We start from the raw sequence: 22,867 nt of genomic DNA on the forward strand, positions 1-22,867 counted from the left end.
TATTAAAAACCCATATCTGTCACGTAGAATGCAAGGAGCAAAATTTATATTGCATATGACTTTAAAACACACAAACCGGGTAGATAAAAAGTCCAGTTTCACTATACAGCAGCCTTTGTCTGATCTAGACAGGGGGCAGTGTAAAGGAGCCACAGCAGACAAGGTAAAAAATGCTCTCTGCTCAGCCTTACAAAGCCGCCTTACGATTTGAAAGATCCTTCAACATCACAAGGTCTGTTTTGATTAATTAAGTCATCCCAGTAATGTCATTTACTCTCGGATCCTGCAGGGGTTGTCCGGTGAGGAAGCCTTCAGGATAAAGGACCGGTGTTCAGAAGATGAGGACCAGACCTGGGGCTAAAGCAAACGGCTCTATGGAACAAGGTTCTCCCCTCGTGCTCTCTGAACCTCTAGTGATGCTCCAGCCAGGACTCTAGCAGCAGACAGGGTTAGACAACGAGCACACTGCCTCCCTGAGAATGTCTCCTAGGTCGTTTGCTGTCTAACTGGATACTATATAGTCAACATTAGAAATCTGGGATGAAGTGAAGACCCAGAAGGGGTAACTAAAGACAGGATGTTCTCCATGTGTTTTATGGGACGTAGTATTCCATCAGTGAGTTGTCTTTGCAAGTCAACCACTCCACATCTCTAACAAACCTGGAGAACAGAAACCATTAGAAGAAATAGCCGCATCTTCGAGGTTTGTTTGAAATGCACTTTTTGGCTTAATCAACATCCAATTCCTCATTACAATGACTTTGCCAAAGGCTTTGAGTTTAAAACAAAGTATGACTATGTATTTTTCTTCATGTATTTTATCAGTAACTATATTGTAGGTCCCTGCTATACACATAGCTATGTGCTTGAAGCTTGTATGTTAAAAAAAAAAAAGGGTTGGGGATTTAGCTCAGTGGTAGAGCGCTTGCCTAGGAAGCGCAAGGCCCTGGGTTCGGTCCCCAACTCCGGAAAAAAAAAAAAAAAAAAAAAGAACCAAAAAAAAATAAAAAGGCAAAATGTTAGCCTCAATGAAGGCTGCACTTACAGCAGCTGGATTACAACTGGAAGGAGACCCATCCCTTTCGTAGGCTACTCTAAGGGACTTGAGTTGACAGTTAGCCATTGCTCAGATTTGGCTATCTCCCCTCTAGGAGAGTAACTGTAATGAATGAGGTAAATAAATGTTACAAAGACCCCCAGAACTAGTGTGAGGTCAGGAAAGAGGTGCACTCATTCAGGGACAGGCGATACAAAGTCACAGGGGCATCCAGCCAGTCTTCAGGCTAAGAAAAATCTATGAGCCAAAGTATCATCTTAGCTGGAACAATTTAGGGACTTACTGCACGGAGCGTTCGACCCTCCTTAATATTCCTCACGCACAGTCTGTGGGCATCTTACTCATCTACTCGGTGTCCACAATGATGGTGAGGATATAAGCAGCTACACTTCTTCCTCTGTAAAATTTACTTCTAAAGCAGGGGCGCAAGAAACCAGCGTATAGACATTAAAACATGTGGTCAACTTGGGACATCTCTTTTCAATGGGCCTTGAGCAGTGCAAGGCAAGCCATCAATTAAATCACAATCCCAACCCCGATTTATCAGAATTCAAGGAACACATTGCAACTAGCAGAGAATGATCCTTAGGGTCACAAACAAAGATATTGAAAGACTTGATAGTTTTCATTTTTACTTCCTTTCCTGACCAGATAAACCAATCTATTCTTGGATTTGATTGGCAGTCCTGAAATCTTTTTTAGTCATATGATTTTATTTTAGTTATGTCCTTTAGTGAATGACTAGTCAGGGCTGTGTGGGGAGGTGGTTGTTTCTGGAACCAGCTTTGACTAAACTTGTCAACTACTGTTTATACAGACTAAATAAATAAATACCAGGAAAAAAATCTGAGGTCCTTATAGTCTCTGACCCTGTCACAGCTTGACAACCTCTCCTTCAGATCCCCATATTGTACAAAACTCATCTCTTTCTATGTTACCACGTCAAAGTCACATGAGCGTAAGCGGCCAGCCTGCCTTCATGCTACAATCCTTGCCTACAGAATGAGTCAGGGCGCATCCTTCTCTTCTTACACTGCATCCCTTTGGAGTTGTTGGATGATCCAAGGACAGCCCTTCCAAGGATAGGCTCTTGCCAACTTTTCAACCTGCTTCCCCCCTTCCAATCCCTCCAACTCATCCTGCCCTCCCTTTCCTTCAAACTTCTGCTCTGGCTGCACTTTTGGCTCAAAACCCTGCATGACATCATACTGCATCTTCCCTCAGAACCTATGAGGGATGGGCAATATCACCTCTCATGTGAGAACTAGGCCACAACAGCTTCTTCAACACAGCCTCGGGCCTTTATGTACTCTACTACGGCATCCATTGGTCAGGATGACTGAAGGGCCATCCTGGGCAGAGCTGGGATCTGAATGTATCTGGTTCGAAAGTAGATGGCTCAAAGTTCCTGAGGGTTTGTTGCACCTGGTGCAGGCAACAGGCTGGGCCCTGTATGATTTCCTTCTCAGTCATAGTAGAAGTTATTTGGGATCTAAAGTATCCTAGCTACTTAATATACAATAGGGTTGAAAAAAATCATTCTCCATTGTTTCCTTGGAGAAAATTAATGAAGAAAGTTTTCCACTCATAAATTGGAAACCACCTGAATTAATCACATTTTTACTACTTCTTTAAAAATGAACTTTTGACCTGCACGGATTTTTACCTGTGATCAGAAGGCATTATTTCTCTTTCTGCCTCAACAGATAACTCAGGCGGGCTCTTCCCCAGCGCCCTGTGCTTCCCCCGAAGCCACCAAACAAGGAAGTGTGGCACCGAGGCTCTGATAAACACAGTCCTACAGAAGCTAATTTGAAAGGTTCAAGGGTCGAAGGTGGTTAAGATACACCTGTCTCCTCCAGACCCACAGAGCACATATTAATTTGGAGAACAATGAAGGCAAGATAAAAGTCATGCAAATTAGGGCTAGAGAGAGGTGGCTCAATGGTTAAGAGCACTTGTTTCTCTTTTAGAGGACCAAGGCTCAATTCCCAGCACCCACATGGCAGCCCACAACCATCTGTCACTCTAGTTCCAGGCAATCGGATGTCCTTGTCTGGTCATGAGTCATGCATGTGGTGCACATACTTACATGTAGGAAAACAACCCTACACACAAGATAAAAATACATAAATCTAAGAAAATCCTTTAGGTCATATCATGTCTTACATACATACCTTCACATGTAGTCTAGCTCTATGCATTTAAAATTACCACTGGTGTAAGAGCTTAGCATTCGTTTAGTATCTCTTCTTGCATCATAAGAGATACAGACGTCCTTGAATGAAACTTTTCTGCTTGTTGTGGAAATAATAGAAAGCACCCAGGGCCCATTCCTGGCACCGGAAACCGTCGAACCCTCCCATCTATGAAACAGTTGTCTTTTTACACTTATACTAATATTTCCTCCATGTCTATCACACTTTCTAAAGCACACAAATGCATCACTCCCCTTTCAACACTGACGGCATCAGAAAAAACTATGTCTCCTCTTAAGACCTGAAGCCATCCCTTGATTAACAACAGTTGTGTGGCACTGTCAGGAGGGGTTTTGGAAGCACCGGTCCTAGTCTGGAAAGCAGGCACATCTGTTTCACTCTGTGGATTGTTTTCTTGCTTTATTCCTTCGGATGTGAATTCACAACTATCTTATAACCGAGGACTAAAGAAAAAACATATGCTTGTAAGTCTGGCTTCTTCCATTCTTTTTGTTCAAGACAAGTTGCCTCCCTCAGCCCTTCTTCCAATGAGGAATGAACAGACTTGGCAAAAAGTTTATTTAAGTTGGCTTTGTTAAGCCAACGAAATACAGAAATCAACTAAGGGACAGGCAGAAAAATCTGTTCCTTTGAAGTCGATAAAAATCCATCTCCTTAATCCTTTTTTTATTCCAAGCAGAGGTGATTTTTCTCAACTGGCTCACTGAGGGCCTTGATTTAGCTAATCCATCTTGCTTGGTTATCTTCCTACTCTGACCCCTTGCTAAAGGAGCATCTTTCCTCTTGACAACTGCCATTGTTTAAACGTGCAGAGTGGGACGTCTCCTTATAAACATGCTCCAGCTAATCCTAATAAGAGTTAAAACACAAAAATTGCCAGCCCCATTTTGGAAGGATAAAAGCAGAAGCTGGAGCACAGAACAGAAAAGACTCATAAAAATAGGAGTGTCAGAATGTCAGGATGTCCATCTGGGTACAGTGAATCCTATACCTCCACTGTGCCTTCTGTCCTCGCTTTCTGTCTCTTGCTTACCTGCCCACCAGGAAGGAAAGATTAACACTCCGAGTAAACGACTCTTGGTCTACACCCCAACCCATCTGCAGAAGATTCACGTAGGAATAAGGTGAAATCACGTTCATGTCTAGACCTCACTGCTTGGGAGGAAATACGTGACCTTTGTTAACACCCAGACATCCACTCTGTGTTAGGTTTTTTGAAAACAATGTTTGCGGAATGGACTGTGAGAAAAATAACGTCACCTACCTGAGCTGAACAGCACCAGGAACTTCAGACACACAAACTCCCGCTGATCAAACTGAAGGGAACGGAGTCTCACCACGAGCTCCTGGGCGAGGCTCAGGAGGTTGTTGAATGCGACTTCTGTGTTTGAGATGATGCTGGAGTAGTCCACCTACAACAGAAAAGTCACAACTGTGACGACCAATAGGATCAGCAGCACAAAGTTCCCAGGAGCGCACTAGGAATTTGTGGGTAGAATCTGGTTGTAGTATAGAACCAGAGGCACGGGCCAATCCTGATGGATCCAGTTCCTCGATGGAGTTTCTGTTTCTTACAGGTGTTGACAACAGCTTACCAGTCCAACTAGGGAGAGAGCTTTGCTCTTAAAAGCAGTTTGAGATACCGCCTTTAAAAGGTATCCCAACTGTTCAGATAAAAATCCCATCATCGTTAACGACTTTCATAGCAACTACTTCTTGTTGCCTTTACTTCACGAATACCTATATACTTGCTTTTCTGCAGTAAAAATATTTTCATTCGAGGTGATCATTTAAATTCCGAAGATTCAGTCAAGACAAAAATATGCCACCCGTAAGGACTGAGCCGCACAATAATTCTACATGCACGTAATAACATAGACCAACAGATGAGGAAATAATGGTTATGGTACATCTTAAGTGGCATTGTGAGACAGCTTAATATACCCATGGTTCAAGTCTGCTTGCTTGCAGATGACTAAGGTATCATGGTGTGGGGATTAAGGACTCTTTTTTAGAAACAGGAGTCACGCAATATAGCATAGCTGGCCTCAAACTCATCATGCCTCCCCGCTTCAACCTCCGCAGTGTCAATTTGCTTGACTCTACAACTATTTAGTAGCATTTTCCCTTCCTTAGAGGCTGCCACGAGGCTGCTCATTTGAGATGATTACATTTGATTCTATCCAATTGATTACCATCTCCCCCCTTTCCCTTGACACATGTCCTAATTTTTATGCAGAATAATTTCTTGATCTGGAAAGAAACCCCCAAAGTCTGTCTTCTATTTTCATTTTGTAAAATGCACTGAGAGGCTCCCATCTTTATTATTCATGGGGACATTAAGAGGTTCAATTTATAAGAACAAGTTAAGATGTTGGGGTGGCTCTCCATGGCAGTACTGACGTGGTTCCTGAACTCACAGCCTGGGAAGACCCACTCCATACCTGGCACTCCCAGCTTTGTTTTTCTGGAGAATTCTCAGGCAACCAGATGCTCTTTTAGGTGCATTTAATTTTTGCATGAGCAGCAAATTTGTCTGGGAGGCAAGTCCTCATCTGCCACTCACCCAGAGCAGACTGTATTAAATTTTTATATTTATTGACATTTCATTACCATAATTGACTGCACTTGTTTCGCTATGAGAAGGCACGGGGCTGCCTCCTATGCGTAAGAACTAGTCCCTTGAGTAGAATTTGCAATTAAAAACAAGGCAGAATGGATCTTTATATATATATATACATATATATATATTGTGTAAATATGATGAGCTGAGTTTTCAGCTTTGGCTAGAGAATACTGGGTGTAAAGAAACTGTTTTCAAGGGTGGGAAAATTATGAATCCGTGAAGGAGGACCACCCCCCCCCCCAAAGGTGTCAATCAACTTACAGAGAGAATCAACTACCATGGAAAAAGCCACCCAGTGAAGCTCCTGCTTTAAGCCTGATGCTGTCCTACTGTTCTGTATCCACCCCTGGGTGGGCACTATCCCATAATTTAATAGTCGAGCGTTCTATGAGCTCTTTCTTCCAGATTCTGTTCCTGTGGAAGGGTCAGTGTGCACGCAGCCCAAACCCTGAGGCAGGGGATCATTAAAGGGATGATGCAGAGCACCCGTCGGATTTGTGGGGGAACAACCAGCAGGCATTTTGTCACTATTCTTAAAGGGGGAGGTTCCTAGGTCAAGGAAGTTCTCACTTCAGAGGTGTGATAGCAAAGGAGTTGTTTGGCTTACAGGTTATGGTCCATCATGGAGGGAAGCCAAGGTAGGAACAGAAGCAGAGACCATGGAACAGCACTGCAAAACTGTAACTGACTCACTCAGCTTAATTATACAAAATAGGACCACCTAGTTAGGGCAAGCGCCCACAGTGGGTGGCGCTCGTCTACTTCAGCTCAGCCATGATGGAAGCAATTTCTTAACTGACCTTCTGTAGAAGTGGGCCTAGTTTGTGTCAAAATAGCCCACACAACTAGGGCAGCAGAGACAGGAGGATTGCCACAAGCTTGGGATTACATGTACGGTGAATTCTAGACCAACCAAGCAAACTTAGTGTGACTACAAATCTCGAACAACATAAATAAATATCAGTACCTTTGCTACTGGAATAACACAGACTGAACATGGTAAATACAAAACTCTGATGGGTACTAAAGCCCAGTGGGTCAGACCCTTAAGCCCCAGCAATCGTTTGATGCCTGAGGTAGAAGAAACAATAGTAGTTCAAGGGCAGCTCTGGATACTGTCTGGGCTACATGAGACCTGGTATCAAAAAACAGAACTAAAAATCAAGCCAAAACCCTGAGACCTGAAATGCCGTGCGTCTAAAACACTGCAAAGGAAAAGTTCTGTGTACATGGGCTCACTGAAAAGTACTAGACAAAACTCCCTCTGGGATATACGTGAGTACGTGTGTGTGTGTGTGTGTGTGTGTGTGTGTGTGTGTGTGTGTATGTGTGTGTGTGTGTGTGTAACTTAAATTAATTGCATATTTAGAATTGGCTCTACCTCTTTGCAATCTTAGTCTATATAACATCCAAAATCTGAAGCACTCTAACCCAAGCACTTCCAGATCAGGGGTATCACGTGATAGGACAGAGAGTCTACAGGGGCAAATGGCTCTGTGAGTAGATGACAGCAGGAAGGTCCAGTGACCTGGGTTAAATACTGACCCTTTCAAAGACAGTCGGGAAAGTCAGACACCATCTCCACCCTAAATAAGGCACCTAAATAGGCTAGAAACAGCTCCTCTCCTATTTGTGTTTATAAAGAGATGATCGTAGTAAGAATAATACTCTTAATTCAAGCTTGGTGCCAGCTGAACGTACACCGAGGATACTACATAACACACAAGTACACTGTTGCAAACGTCACGAAGTAAGCTGTAGAAAAATGAAACAGACACATAGTCTTAGTTAATGTTACTATTAAGATGAGGCCAGTTTAATTTAAATGTGTGTGAATTTTCAGCAGGTCATTGAGAGTAACTTTTTTAATAGGCAGAGTTCATTCTCCAAACATAATAGACTCTACTGAAGGTACTGCTTCCCAGGGTTATCTATTAGTGAAAGACCTGGTGTGAGACAGACCTCAAGAAATCAACTGGCATCAACACCTTCACAGCCACACATTTATTTACATTCTAATCTGAAAGCTCAAACACGCTTATTAAATGGGGGGGGGGGGGGGAGCCGCTGGGCTGGCAACATTTCTCCCAGGGATAATTTATCAAATCGCACAGTTCTGAAGGAGGATGGGTGACTCACTTCTGATAAATCACAGGCCTGCAACTTCCTTACATTTTATTGCAAACATAATTATATTTTCGTTGTTGAGTGCAGAGTTTGGACTCATTTCGGGAGCAGCTGGCCTTGTCTTTTATGTACTTAGTAAAATTAATAGATTGCTCTCTTACATGTAATCTTTATGCCATTAAATTCAAGGGGGAGACTGAAGAGACTGACTAAGCCAGTGTCCCCCTTGGATAAATTTCATTCGTCACAAAGCGAGATTGCTTTTGGTTCTAATGTTAGATAATGTTACCGTGGCTGTTAGTTAGGTACAATATGTAAATATTAGAATCTGCCCTCGAGTCTGGTACTCAATTGTTATCTGACGCATACACAGGTATATATACATGCATGTGTGTATAGCGTTTAAAATACTAGATAATAAAGAATTATCTGCCATACATAAGACAAATGCATTGCTTTGGCACTACAGAATATTAATGCTACTAATTATATATATTAATTAATACTAATTAATATATATTAATATTAATTAGTATTTACTATTTGCCTCAGAGTAATTTAATCTATACTTATCCTATCGGTGGCTGGGCATGGCGGTGCACACTCAATAGGCAGAGACAGGGAGATCTCTGTGAATTCCAGACACTGGGCCCAGAGCAGCTGGGGCCTTACAGTCCCCGGTTGTGCATGGGGCTACCACAGAGGTTATGTAATAACAACTAGACATACACTTCAAGGGAATAGGAAATTACTATCTAGGGTTCTCTTAGTGTTGAGATGTTGGCTTTGGTATTTGCCTGGGTTAGGGTTGCTATTACAGTGCTAAAACACCACGGCCAAAAGCAACTTGGGTGTGGAAGGCTTCCATTCTGATCACACGCCCTCTTCCGGAAGATCCTGGAGTGCGCCTGACTGTGCTCTGGGGCTTGCTTGCCTGCAGCACTGCTCACTGCTAAGCACATCAAAGGACAGTCGCTGCTGGTATGGGGCAGATGGAGGAGGGGACCCCCTTATGGCTATTCACTGCAGGGCCGTGTCTAACAATCCACCTCTCAGGTCTTTGATTGCCTTCCGTTTATTAAGCTACCAGAAGTACCTTTTACCCAAAAGTAAAAACATCTTCTTCACTTAAGGGTGAGTGCCAACCATGGAGCCTTGGGGAGAGTTCTGCATGCTTTATGGGCACAATGTGGCTAATTCTTCCTCCCTCAGGACATCAGCACGACCTTGCTACAATCCATCATAGAAACAAATAGACTTCCATCTGGTGTGATAATCTATGGGAGACAGGTCACGATGATGTCTCGGTGTCAACCTTGTTTAAAAGACTTACTCTTTAGTCCAGTGCCACACAACTATTTCCTATTACTATTACTGTTACAAACATTAGTCGTTATTATTGTCGTGTTGGTACCACAGTGGTCCCCACCAAACAGGCAAAGAATCTGATGCTTCAACAGTAGCATGACTTTCTCAAGATGATGCCACTGGTAAATTCTAAAGAGGGTACACAGTCTGTTCTGGCATACACAGATACACACAGACACATCTGTGTTCAAACTCAGATGCATTCATTTAACACAGGCATGCATACACATACGCACTCTTTAAAATTTCCAAACCAAAGTCAAGCAGTCAAAATGCACTCCACCTAGGTGTGCAGGCACATGCTTGTAATCTGAACAATAAGGAGGTTGAAAGAGCAGGGTTACATAGTCAACTCTCTCAAAAATCCATCTGCCCCTAGAGAAAAACACGTACCATCCCTATCTAAAGCTGTCCCTACATGTGACTAAGCAGTTGACATAATGAGGAAGAAATTTCTCCCTCTATCCCCAGTTATTTTAATATTTTACCATATATACAATACATGTGCACACATGCACACACTCTAATCTGTATATATATGCTTCTTCTGTCTCTGTCTCTGCACACCCCAACACAACCCCTAATTTTCTCCTGCTGTTTGAAAGCTCATGAGCTCTAGAAGTCTCCCCCTGTGGCTCTTTGCTTGCCTACTCTGTATTCATAGGAGCCTGGGGGTGTGCTTTTCTCCATTGCTCTACAAAGGAAGTTAAGGGCCTTCTCCTATAGTTGCCATAAATGAGAAAGCTGGGATACAAGAGCCATCACCATGCTGTTCACACAGGGGAAGCTGGGAGCATCTGTATTGTAGAAAAGGTGTGGGGAAGAGGCTAGGGAGTTCCGGCCTTTCGAGCACTGTCCGGACCGGCAGTGACTGACAGCACGAATAAGCAGTGTCGTTTTGGTTTTAAAAAAATCAGAGAGGAGGGAGGTGTGTTTTCTCTGTTCTTCAGCAGTAACTGACATCACTATAAGGGATTACTCAAGGGCAAACTAAACTAGGAATAAGAAATGTGTCTGAAGAGCTGAGATGAGAGGGCCTAATCACATTTCATTTAAGCAAATGAGTTAATTCCTGAGCTGAAGGGATGGTCAAACATACACCCTGTGTTCAGACTGAAAAACGGGTAGGTTCCTTCCAAAGACTTGGGGTACAGAATGCAAACACCAAAATGTGGAAGCCCATGAGGTCAGATAAGACTATCTTATCTAGAAAATTCTCCCCAGAGCTGCTGAGAGCCAAGACCAGACAGTGATGGAGACCATCCAATTGATCCGGTCGGCAAAAGCTTGAAATGGTGCCTGCCTTTAATTTGATTGGGAAATGTGATTTATTAATAACGCGGAGAATGGTGTGGAGACAGCCTTTCATTTTCGAATATGCACTGCTGTGCTTTCATAGCACATAAACATTTATGGCTGTGTGTTAAAAGATCACAGTGCCCCAGTGCCAGAGTCACTGAACAATGTGTAGGGGTGCCCTGGAGAGCTGTGAACGAAAGGACTGACTAAAGGACTCACAGTACACCCCGAGTTCATCACAGTACACCCCGAGTTTCTATTACCAACCAACTCATCATTTACGGGAAAGAGAGGACAAAACCAGAATTCATACAAACCCTAAGAAGTAGGAATTAAGCCCATTGTATAGCATGGGTCCTCCTTTCCCAAGATGTCTCTGCTGCTCCACGTGTTGCTCAAATGTCAGCTCAGTAAGGCTAACCACTGTGTAATCCTGAGGTCTCCCTCAAACATGTATTGGGAATATTTGCGGGCCGATATTTGTTTATTTTCTCGTTGCTCCAACATACCACAGGTTTGTGAATTCATTTATTGTCATCAACCCCCTGCTACATACAACAGTATGTTCCCAAGGACGGGAAACGTCTTCTGTTTTTACTCCCTAATATATACCAGTGCCTCTGAATAGTGGACAGCACATAGCAGGGTAACCGATAAATATTTATTTATACATTCGACAATTATAGATTCAGAAACAAACCCAGCTTTATAGCAATTTTTCTTTGACTCTAACTGCCCGAGCACTTGAAAACTGGAACTCCCATCCCTTCTCATGAGCTTGTCTCTCTTCCAGCCGAGAGCATTCCAAAGTAGCAAAGGTGCTGGGGTTGCTTGGGTCACTCGACAGTGGGGAGCACATGTTTAAGGTAAGAGACCCTGAGTTTCATCTTTAGCACAATCATCGCCATCACCAGCAGCAGCAAAACAGCAAGGACTCTCCACTTTATAAAGGAACCAAAGTGGCTAGCTGTCGTACAAATATGGCGTGTTCATAGAGAAGCTAAAGAGGTAGTGGGGGGAGAACCCACCAGTCCTAACTGCTGAGTTTCATTTCGATGTATGTAGATCTGACCCTTATACAAGACTTCTCATTCTGCAGACTGGCAGCAGCAGAAAGCTGTTTGCTTTCCCAACTCTATAACCAGAGCAGGAACCGGGGTCCCAAGTCACCATTTCTCTCCCTTGCTCCCTTTCAAAGCACAAGAATGCTTCTGACCTAGTAAAATCCCTGCTGCTTAATAAGGAGGTTTTTGTTTTTTGTTCGTTTTTGGTTGGGGACACTCACGTGTTCTCCGGTAACCAGGAAGATTGTCCCTTCCTTCCCATGTGCTACTTGCCGGTAAATGTGATCCAGGATCAAGAGCTCACTCCAGCAGTTCTGAAGCAGCTTCATTTGGTCATCAACCTGTAATTGAAAAAATAAAGAGCATGTATGTTGTTCCGCTATCTTTTTGGTTTTGCCTAATTTTCCACACAAGACGACCGACCAAAGAGCAAAGAAGAGGTCCCATCCCCTTCAGTGAGCACTCAGACGCAGACACTCACTCAGCAAATACATCTCTGCCCCTGGAAAACGCTATTTTATTTATTCAAATACTTCAGAAAATAAAACCACATATTTATTATAATCGGCGAGCTGCTAGGAAAAGGCACTCCATTAGATTGTTCTGGCTAGCGGTGCAAAAGCTATTAGTGTTTAGTTGTTTGGAGGTGCACACAGGTGCCTGAATGATCCTTAACAGACCCTGCGCTCACATACGGAAAGGTCAATACGCACCTTAGCAAGCTGCCAAACAGAAGAAGAACTAACAGGGCAGCCTGAGGGATTTCTGGAGGTTAGAGGAACTGGCACTATTGATTGATCATCAGTGTTAACTACAATTCTTAATGATGTGAGTCTCAAAAGAGAAACATCACCAAGGCTGCTTTTGCACATAGGGACAGAGCTCGACCTCACAGCACATATGAGGCTGGTCACCTGGAGAACCTGTTTCAAAATGAGACATCTGAATGCCCTGTACTAAGCGGGTTTGTTTGTTTTTATGATTTAAACAATTCTCCCCCAAACCCTCCAAACGCCATTTTCCTTGAGGTGGAGAGTGGTCAGGACTACAGTGCAGGTGACAATGGAAGTGTTGGGTCACAATGAGCATTACTCACCCTACAGAGGATTGTCTTATTCAGTAACAAAGACCTATTTATCTCACACGCCATCTATACATCTATGATACAAATGGGGAGACAATCAATTTGCCATCACAAGGATTTTTTTTTTTTTGACAGTCCATTTCTTCTCTTGTAATGTAGACCAACCAAAACCCTGGTGTGCCCAAATACAAGATCCATATGCCAGTCATGAATAGACGCTGTACTGGCTAGCAGATGTCAGGGAATGCTTAAAAACTGTCTTAGCGTTTCTGTGGTAAAACACACTGATGAAAAGCAACTCAGGGGGAAAGTGTTTGTTTATTTCTGTTTCTAGCTCCATAACAAAGTCTCACACTGAGGGAAGTCAGGGGAGGGATTAAAACTGGTGCAGAGGCCACAGAAGGGTGCAGCTTACTGGTTGTCCCCATGGCTGGCTCAGCCAGCTTTCTTATAGCATCCAGGACTGGGAGGTAGCACCACTCACAAAGGGACCCCTTCTAAACCACTAATTGGGAAAACGCCCTAGACTAGAAACTTGCCTACAGACATGGAGTCACTTTCTCAGTTGAAGTCCCCCCTCTCAAGTTGACATAGTAACTACCCAGTACAGCCTTTGCGTATTAGTTTGGCTCTGACTCGCGGAGCATACTTTTTGTTAAGTGAGCAGAACTGGAACCACCCTGCTCTCTTTTCAGATGGTCCTCACGATGGGCTCGGGGATGTTACTCTTTCTCCTTCCCCAAATCCAGGTTGTCTCCCGACTATACCAAGATGTATAGAAATTTTTTAAATAAAATTAATTCAACTCACATTATTAAAGTCGTTGGTTGGTTAGTTTTTGGTCTTAGGACAAAGTCTGACTATGTACGTAGCATGGTTGTCTCCTAAAGTGTTGGGCTTAAAACATGTGGGTGCTACCTCACCCATTTATGAAGTGAGAGGCTCTGGAGAGGTGGCACACACACGGGAGCTGGTGGCCAACTCCTATCCACATGGCTGAGACACAGTGAACATGGCCAAAATACTGGACATGGGTAAGAACAAGGACAGAATCCACGGCTTCTGGGCTCCCATCTGTGAGAGGCTAGCCCAACCACTAAGAAGCTAAGGCTTAATAAGTGAAGTAAGTTTTATTATGAACACAGGAGACATCATTGATAAGAAATCCTCTTCTAAAGGAGCATGGTAGTGCTATAAATTCTAGCACTAAAGCGGGAGAATCAAGTTTCAGGCTAGCCTGGACTAGAGAACAAGTTCAAGATAACCTGAGCTAAACAGACCTATGTGTGGTGTGCAGATGGGGGAATCTAAGGCAAATGAAGATGTCCAATGAGTTCTGTTGAGGGAAGAGTGGAATGGGGATAGAGGAAAAGCACCTCCAGAACAAGTAAAAGTCACCGGGACCTGCCTTCAGCACCCCACTCCCACCTAACCAACCCCCCAACTTCAAAATCCAGACACTGAGCTGAGTGACAGGCAAAAAAAAAAAAAAAAGTGTCTTCTATCAAAAAAACTGTACACTGCTAAGAATTCCAGAATTAGGATTTGAACCAAGGAAACTAGGAATAAATGCTTCACTGTTAAGCAGGCCCAAGTAACTGTTTTTGAGCAAGTCATTTGCTGTGTCAAAGTGTGGGGCTTGGGATAAAAGAATTAACAAGGCTAGCCCAATCCCTGTCTTTGGCCCAGCACCTAGGGGGTTTAGTTGACAGTGGGACAGCTCACGTCTCCTGAGTACCACAGGGCTTGTGAGGGGTGGGGCAGAGATGGGTGGAGGCATTGGCTGGGTACTTTATCCTCTGCCTCAGGTTAACTGCAGGTGGGGAGCTCGGTCCTGATGACCCAGCCACAGGCCTGTCATTGCACCCAGAGCAGACTACAGTTCTCTCTCTCGGATGCTAAGGGTGATTTCAGAGCAAAGTGCAGGCTGCTCCCCAGGGTTTTATTACACCCTCTCATGCTATCAGCATCTCACTTCAGATTTATCAGTCTACAGTGGTCATTTGGCTTCATTTTTTTTTTAAACGGGATATAAACGTTTGGCTATTTATTTAGCACTCTTTTCAGGGAAGCCCAAAAAAAACTGTACTTTGAGATCGTGTTTCCAGCAATGACTACCCAGGAGAACACTGTGGAGAACGTCCGGGAGGTGAGGCCAGGCAGACTTCCTGGTCCATGTGTGGGTGGGAAAAAAAAAAAAATGGAGATTTCGGCTTAACAACCAAGTCAGGTGGCTCAACTGCCTGACACTTAAGCTTTGGACGTTCTCACTCCTCTGGCTTCTTGGGACACCTGGACTCACGTGGACATGCTGACCCAGAGACACGCCCACATGTAATCAAAAATGATAAAAAATTTAAACAAGTACTGCCCATCTCACATAGAACAGAAGACATAGTTACTGTAACAGAGCTTCCCACAGTGACCCCTTGGTAAAACAAGCACAAAACTCTGACCTTCCCTAGTCCTTTAGATCAGAATGCTGAGGGTGACTTTCAAAATCTGCCCAGTTATGTCCCATCAGCCCCCACTCCTCACGCGCCCACCAACCACCTCTTTGGAAGTCGCTGCAAAAGACAACACTGTCTACTTCTACAATTAGTGTGTTGTTTCGGTTTTCCTTTTGTTTGATATTCCGTCTGTTAGTGCCATCACTTTTTCTCTGACACCAACTAAGGGTCTTCTAGACATGTCTGGCGCTTTTTTTTTTTTTCTGGAGCTGGGGACCGAACCCAGGGCCTTCCTAGGCAAGCGCTCTACCACTGAGCTAAATCCCCAACCCTTACGGATGCCCGAATCACTTCTACAGTGGTTGTTGGCTTTTCCCATGCATCTCAGGTAGCCAGCCCCATAGGCTAAGCTAGTGTCTCCTTTAACCCCTGCAAAATAAGTGATAATTTTTCAAACAGTGAAACCACCAGCCACTGTGGGGTCTCTGGTCACATGTGCCCTCCAGGTCTGCACTTGAAGCTGGCCCTTGGTAAGGATGTCTGGACTGACTAGAATTTCAAAAACCCTCCTGAGCAATCCAGCCTTCGTTTGAAGGCCACCTAAAGAGGTTTTTACACCAACGTTCGGGTTGCCTTGTTTTCCCTCATTGATCCTGTGAATGTTTTAGGAGATCTTGAAATTGGTGAGAGTTCAGCTTCACACTGGAGGTGACGTCACCTTCATGAACACAGTGAATAAAGGGGTAGGGGAAAGATGAAGGATTGGTCTCTATCTCTAGACAACAAGTGCTGGCAATTTGATATGTTTATATATTTGTGATGCACACACACATACACATATTCTGCCATTCATGTCGTAATGTTTAGTGTGGCATTTGGGGAGCCTAGGACGAAGACCAATTAGCTATCAGTCCCATTATGAGTAAACCATCTCACTGGTTAGTGGTGAGCGACAGCACCCCCATAAGCCCAGGTTATCTGCCGTAATAAAAGGCAGGGCTTATCTCAGAAACTAGCTGCTTATCAGAGAAACTATTTATATTGATAATTCAGACGAGCGTGTAAAGGGACACAGGCCCCGTATTGTTGCGAAGCGCTGCTTCCCACACCCCCAGTCTGTTAATCATTAGAAGTGTGTGAGCTTTCATGCCGAGAGGACCTGGTGAGCAAGTGAAATGTAGAGACCTTTCTCAACTCTGCATCCAAGCTCTTGAGCCTCGCTGCCCCTCTCCCTCTGAACAGCTGAGAGACGGGCCCTGCTGTCATTTCACTCTGCCTCTTGAAGAGCATTTTTCTTATAAATTTGGTCATATTCTTTCCAGGTTTTCCCACATTCTCTCCAGTCAGTTCGTGTACCTTCTTTCTACCTTCTCTCTTTGAAAAAGACCAAACCAAACCAAACCAAGCCAAACCAAGACTCCCAAACACCCCACCACACCAAAAAACCAAGACACCACATCGTAACAACCACAATGAACGAGAGCCCATTTTGACCACTAAACATGCTTGGAGTATGGTGGATACACCAGTGTCGGTCAACTGGAAAGAATGGAATTTCCCTCTCCGAGGGAGTATGAGTTGGAAAGTGTGTCTTGGTTAGGGGTAGGACGCTGTGTGCCCTTCCTTTTCTCCCCTGAGTAGGTTTTCCTAAACCACGAATCACTCCTCCATGAAAATGATCCTTCCGGGAAGACACTCTACAGAAATGGACAGGGAGTTGGGGTAGAGTAGGCTTGATCCTACTTCACTTTTAGATCAACTAGGTGTGCAGGATGACGGTAAAATGGGGGTGGATACTGTGAAGGACAGAAAACTCACAGAGAACTCACAGTCAGGAGCTGACTGGGAACCAGATGCCCAAAGGCCAGGTCTACAGGTGCCCCAGGATTACAGGAAGGCGAGCATGAGCAGGAATTTACCTTGTAGAATCTTTTTTTTTTTTTTTTAATTACTAACTTTTTATTTTAGGGAATGGGTCTCTCTTTGTAGTGCTGGCTGTAAGAGAACACACTGTGCATAGACCGGGCTAGCCTTAAACTCTCAATAGGTCTTTGCAGCCTGAGTGAACACCCCCCACCCCCGCCATGCCCAGCCCTTGGGGACTTTTTATAATAAATCCCTATCCCCATTACTCCACTGCTGTTAGAATAATTCCTGGATCCAAATATCGTATAAAATTGAAAGAAAAGGAAAGAATTTAGAAAACCCCGGCTGTTGAGATAGCCCAGTGGGTTATAGCATTTGCTGCCAAGCATGATGACCTGAGGTTCAATCGCTGGGTCCCACCAGGCAGAAGGAAACAGCAGTCTGGCCATTTGTCCTCTGACCTTTACCCTCAAAACATTCCCTCCAAAATAAACGAATAAGTACACACACACACACACACGCACACATACACACGCACGCACGCACGCAATTATCAACAGTCCTCAGCATCGCTACAAGCAATACCAGAGCACTGTTTTCTTCCCTTAAGCGAGCAAACAAACCTCTGAAGGTTGGTCACCCCCCACCCCTCCGCCATGACACGTTATTCATCTACTAAAAAGCTATTCATCTACTAAAAAGCAATGAGAAAAATCAAAATCTGCTTCCGGACGATTATCTGAGGTCTGTACAATAAACTGCTACAAAGTCCAAGAAAAAAATGATTTTGCATTAACAATGATTAAACAAGGAGTAAAACCAAAACTGAAGCGGAAGTAAGAGCTAGGAATGTTCCCTCATCAGCTGATGCAACTCGTCAGATTTATCTGATCCCAGATAAACTATAGAGAGGAGTCCTGCAGGCTAGCGACTGTGTCGCAGTTGCTCGCAGTGAATGCAAGGACCTATCGGGTAACACGGTATCGGGACCCAAGCCATCTTGGCCCTTTCTATATTTCTCCAATGGAGCAACAGTGGGGTCTCCATCAAGCCTTCCATGGAGGTGAACTCTCCCAGGAGGGAAGCAGGAGATAGCGAGCTTTAATGACATATACATAGGCCTCTCCTTTCTAATCCACACAAACTACATGGGGGAGAAGTAGGGTCTCTTCTCTTCCATTTAGGTCAAGACTGGGAATCCCCTCAAACCTAGGATTGAGACAGCGGGTTCTTATCTCCCTCTTGCTGAAATTATATAGGTAGATATTAGAATCATCTGGTTTCTACATATTGATTATCTGGACATGACCTTCTTCCACATTCCCCAGACCCTCCTGCAGGCTGATCTCCCAGCAGGGATGGCCACAGTGGCCAGCAGTTAAGGAGAGTTGCCTCTGACTATGGCAATCCGCTCTGTGCCTGTTGCTGTGCCAGCTTCTGTGTGGCTTCCATTAGGAGGCTTTCTTGTAAGGCTCCGTCCTACCCATGTCTTGTGGCTCTCTCAGGAGCACCTCATGCATGCAATACAGGCTGTACTCCCCATCTTTTCTATGGACTGTGGATTGGCCTGGGGCTTCTAAATTTCCCAGGCTTTCCTTGAATTCACTTTGGCTACTGGACATAGACCTCCTGCCTCAGCCTCCCTGGAATCTGAGATCAGACCTGTGTCATGAGACCCATCTATGTTTATACATTAAAAAAGAAAGAAGCAAAGCAAAGCTCCACATCCACAAAATCCACACGACACTTGGTGAGGCAGACTCAACGTGATTCCTGTTCTCCTAATGGGGAAACTAAGGCAGAAACACTATACAATTTTAGCAACCGGGGTCCGGTAAATTAAAGAGGCCGGATTTGAAAAGCTCGTGACTTGGTGACCGATAGCATCAATATACTATCTCTCCCAGGAATATTCACTCTTCACATGTTCCCTGAGAAGCCATTCAAAGAGCCCTGGCCCTCTGAACTGCTTGCTCCACCCAATGCTGACAAAGCCTGCAGTCTTCTCTTCAACAGAACCACTTATTTATGGTGATTTCATTTTTTTTTGTCAAATTCTTGAAATTGGGGTTGTAAACACGTTGGCCTATCAAACTGAAATGAAAATATTGACAATAATCTTTCATAACATAAGAACAGGTCAAAGCAAAATCCCCCCCCAAAGTGTAGCCATGCCATAACCTGAAGTAAAGGAGGAGAAAGGCAGTCAAGAGCTGCCTTACCCTCTCCAGTGGGCCCAACCAGTGGTGCTGGGGTGGGGAACGGAGGAGTGAACCAGCCCTCACTCAATGTCCAAGGCATACAGAGGACAGAGCCACGTGTGGGACATCACAGTTCTAGACCTTAGGCTCCCCTAAGGGAAGCACAGTCAATGTCCAACAGTGAACATTCACAATCTTGTAGAGTCCTCGGCAAGCTCGCCACATCCTCTAGGAAGGAAGGAAGCTGTCTGTGGGAGTCTGGAACTTGTCTTGAGTGAACTCTATCAGCAACAACTAACTCTTTTCGGTCCGTCTTGGGCTTCCAAAGGTAAGCGTCATTGTGCAGGCTGTCTGTGAGCCTAATGTCTTGGTTCCAAGTTGCACTTGAGCCAGGGAGTGAATGTGAGATACTAAGAGAGATATCTAGTTTTTAAAGGATGAGAATGCACAGAATACATAAAAATATTAAATATTGTTATTGAGAAGATGCCTATAAATCCCAGCAAGCCAGAGGCTCAACCTCAACTTCAGACTGGGCTACACTGGGAGATTCTTTCTAAAAGCCTATGCATGAGAGCTAAAGAGAATATCTTAGTGGTTAAGAGAGCTGACTACAGGCTGGAGAGATGGCTCAGAGCTTAAGAGCACTGACTGCTCTTCCAGAGGACCTGAATTCAAATCCCAGCAACCACATGGTGGCTCACAACCATCTGTAATGGGATCCGATGCCCTCTTCTGGTGTGTCTGAAGACAGTGACACTGTACTCATATATACAAAATAAATAAATAAAAGAAGAAAAAAAAAGAGCATTGACTGCTCTGCTCTTCCAGAAGGCCTTGGTCCAGTGCCCAGCACCCACATGGTGGCTCACAACTGTCAAACTGTATGGGATCCAATTCCCTCCTCTGGTATGAAGATATAGACAAGAGGTAGAGAAAAGACACCCAGACACATAAAATAAATCTTTAAAAAAAAAGGGACTAGTTAACCTAAAACCACTATCTTGTCTAATTATAAGCACATTCTCAATCAACAATAAAACTAAACACCACATTCTGGATAACCTGAAGACTTGATGAATGTGCAACTCGTTCTTATGTCAAGAGCTTACAAAGAACAGAACGAGACCGGTGCACAAAACAGAGCGAGCCTTCATGGCCAAGGAGCTCCGAACAGGACTGTGACCTCAGACAAAGAATTTGACAGGGCTGAACTCCAACTGTACACTGTCAAACGAGAAGCACGTAAATCAGGGGCAGACACCTAACACTCACTTACAGAGCACAGATTACGGTGCCATCTACATAAAGAGAAGAAAGAAAACTAATGGAGACACTAATTGAAATAAATAGAAAAGGCCTCAGGTGATAGAAAAGGCTGATGAATGAGTGGATGGATGTCAAGTACTTTCCTAGAGCTTTTCTTGTTGGGCAGAGAGACATCAGTGGGCGCCCAGCCTAGTTCCTGTTCTTCAGTTCGGAAATCGCCTCTGTGTAATTAAATAAGCAGGGATCTCATCTGTTTGATCTAGAAGATGACATGCAAGAAGGAAATAAATTATTCTTAAGGAGATAGGTTGCCTAGTTTTATGCCATTTTGATACAAGCTGGAGGCCTTTGGGAAAACGGAGCCTCAGCTGAGAAAATGTACACACTACACTGACCTGTGGGCAAGCCTGTGGTGCATCTTGATTAACGGTTAATATGGGAGGATCTACCTCATGGGGGTAGTGCCACCCCTGGGCTGACAGTAAGAAGGTTCCATAAGAAGGCAGGCTGAGCAAGCTATGAGAAGCAAGCTGGTGAGTAGCACTCCTCCATGGCCTCCTGCCTCTGAGTTCCTCTCTCAACTTCCCTGGATGAAGGACTGTAAAAGCTGGAATAAACTCTTCTGCAAGTTGCTTTAAAATGATTTTTAATTGAAATAAAATTAGCCCACTTTCCCCCTTCTCATTCCTCCTTCCAGCTACTCCCAGTTACACCGCTTTGATCCCATGAGTCCAAGGTCATGGCAAAGAGGATGTCAACACAACACACACACACACACACACACACACACCATGCCAACCTCCTAATCTATCTTAAGGTTTGTATGTATATGCTCTCAGGGCTGACCATTATGCGCTGGATAACCAATAAGGGGGCCCACTTATCCCTGGGAGAGACTAAATCTACTCCAAGCAAGCTACTAATTAGTTACCTCTAGTTCTCTGTCTAGGTGTGGGTCCTGTGAAGATTCCCACTTTCATGTTGGCATGCCCATTTATATTGGAATTGTTGCAAAATCACACTGGGTACATACAATATAGACATCAACAGATCAGGTGGAACATAGTCTCAACGGATTCATTTTTACATCATCTCCTGAATTTATAGCTCACAACCATGGAAATCCTATGCAAGAGGATGTGTTTTCCATTGACTTCCACTCAAGTGTCAGGAAAGCATCTGTGAATATGGCGACATCTACAAAATCTATCCTGAAGCTATGTCTGCAGGTTTTCCTTCCAGTCCGGCCTTAACAGTAAGCAAGCCTCCAGGAGAACTCCAGAGCAGAACTCGCCAGAGGAGAGCCCACCATTTAGCATCTTACATCAAGACATGAATGGAAGAAGGCACTGGCTGTCCCACTTCTCTGTGAGATAGAAAACTATAAAATTAAGGTCCTTGAGGGGACAGGGTGGAGGAGGAAGAAACAAGGTGCACTCAACAGAGCAAGCTCTGTTTCCTCTAAGGCCACTCAATAATTGTCCTTTCCAGAATACATTTCAAAGTCTTTTTATAAAAAGTGTTTAGAGGCAAACGTGTCCTTGGTCCTCCCCTTTCAGCTGGCTGCTTAAAGCAGGCAGTTAGCCAAAAAAGCTAAAAAAACAAAAACAAAACAACCCAGTGGCCTAAATATCCCTCACCAAATACACAATTAGGACCGAAGTGAAGCTACAGTCCCTAAGGTCTATTCAGTGATGGGAATTCTCTGGACACAACAATTCCTAGGAGCATTTTTCTATTGAGTTCCCCAGGGATATGCAGCAGGACTTGTTCCTTGACACAATTCAAATTCCTCTTTCAGGTCACCGTGCCAAGTGTAGGTTTGCTCTAAGTCTGAATTCAGAGGCACCCAGAAATGGGTTCGCAGAAGAGGCTGGCAACTGACCAAGAGCTCCAGGGCCAGAAGTTAGATCTCAAGGTGCAGAAAGGTTATTTCTAGGTAAACCAAAACAATTTTTGCTTTGTGAAAACATTTTCAACAGTGTATATCGGGAAATATTTATCCCAAAGCTCTAAACATAGTACATTAATATTAAATGGTTCCCATGGAAAACTCCCAGTCACTGGCAGTGTGGATTGCAATGCCCACGCCACCGCCACCACTTACCACTCAGAATGAGTGTTCACCCATAATCCTCTATGCTGAGTCACCCCCTGGTTCTGGCCCTGTGCACGGTCCGTGCTTGACAGTATTTACTCAAGACAGAAATGACCAAGTATCTTTGTTCCAATGGTTT

At 44.1% G+C, this 22,867-nt stretch overlaps 1 protein-coding gene across 3 annotated transcripts in view; it reads right to left on the minus strand.

Annotated features, from left to right (window-relative positions):
- The window catches only part of Nr5a2 (nuclear receptor subfamily 5, group A, member 2), a 119,855-nt gene that overhangs the window by 37,093 nt on the left and 59,895 nt on the right, over positions 1 to 22,867 (minus strand). For all 3 annotated transcript variants that reach the window (XM_006249928.5, XM_006249929.5, NM_021742.1), the window contains 2 exon segments: positions 11,982 to 12,101; positions 4,541 to 4,688 (listed from right to left, as the gene is read on the minus strand). In XM_006249928.5, the coding sequence (XP_006249990.1) occupies positions 4,541 to 4,688; positions 11,982 to 12,101 (268 nt within the window).

Source organism: Rattus norvegicus, chromosome 13 (genome assembly GCF_036323735.1).
Source record: "Rattus norvegicus strain BN/NHsdMcwi chromosome 13, GRCr8, whole genome shotgun sequence".
In the NCBI taxonomy this organism is placed as follows: Eukaryota; Metazoa; Chordata; class Mammalia; order Rodentia; family Muridae; genus Rattus; species Rattus norvegicus.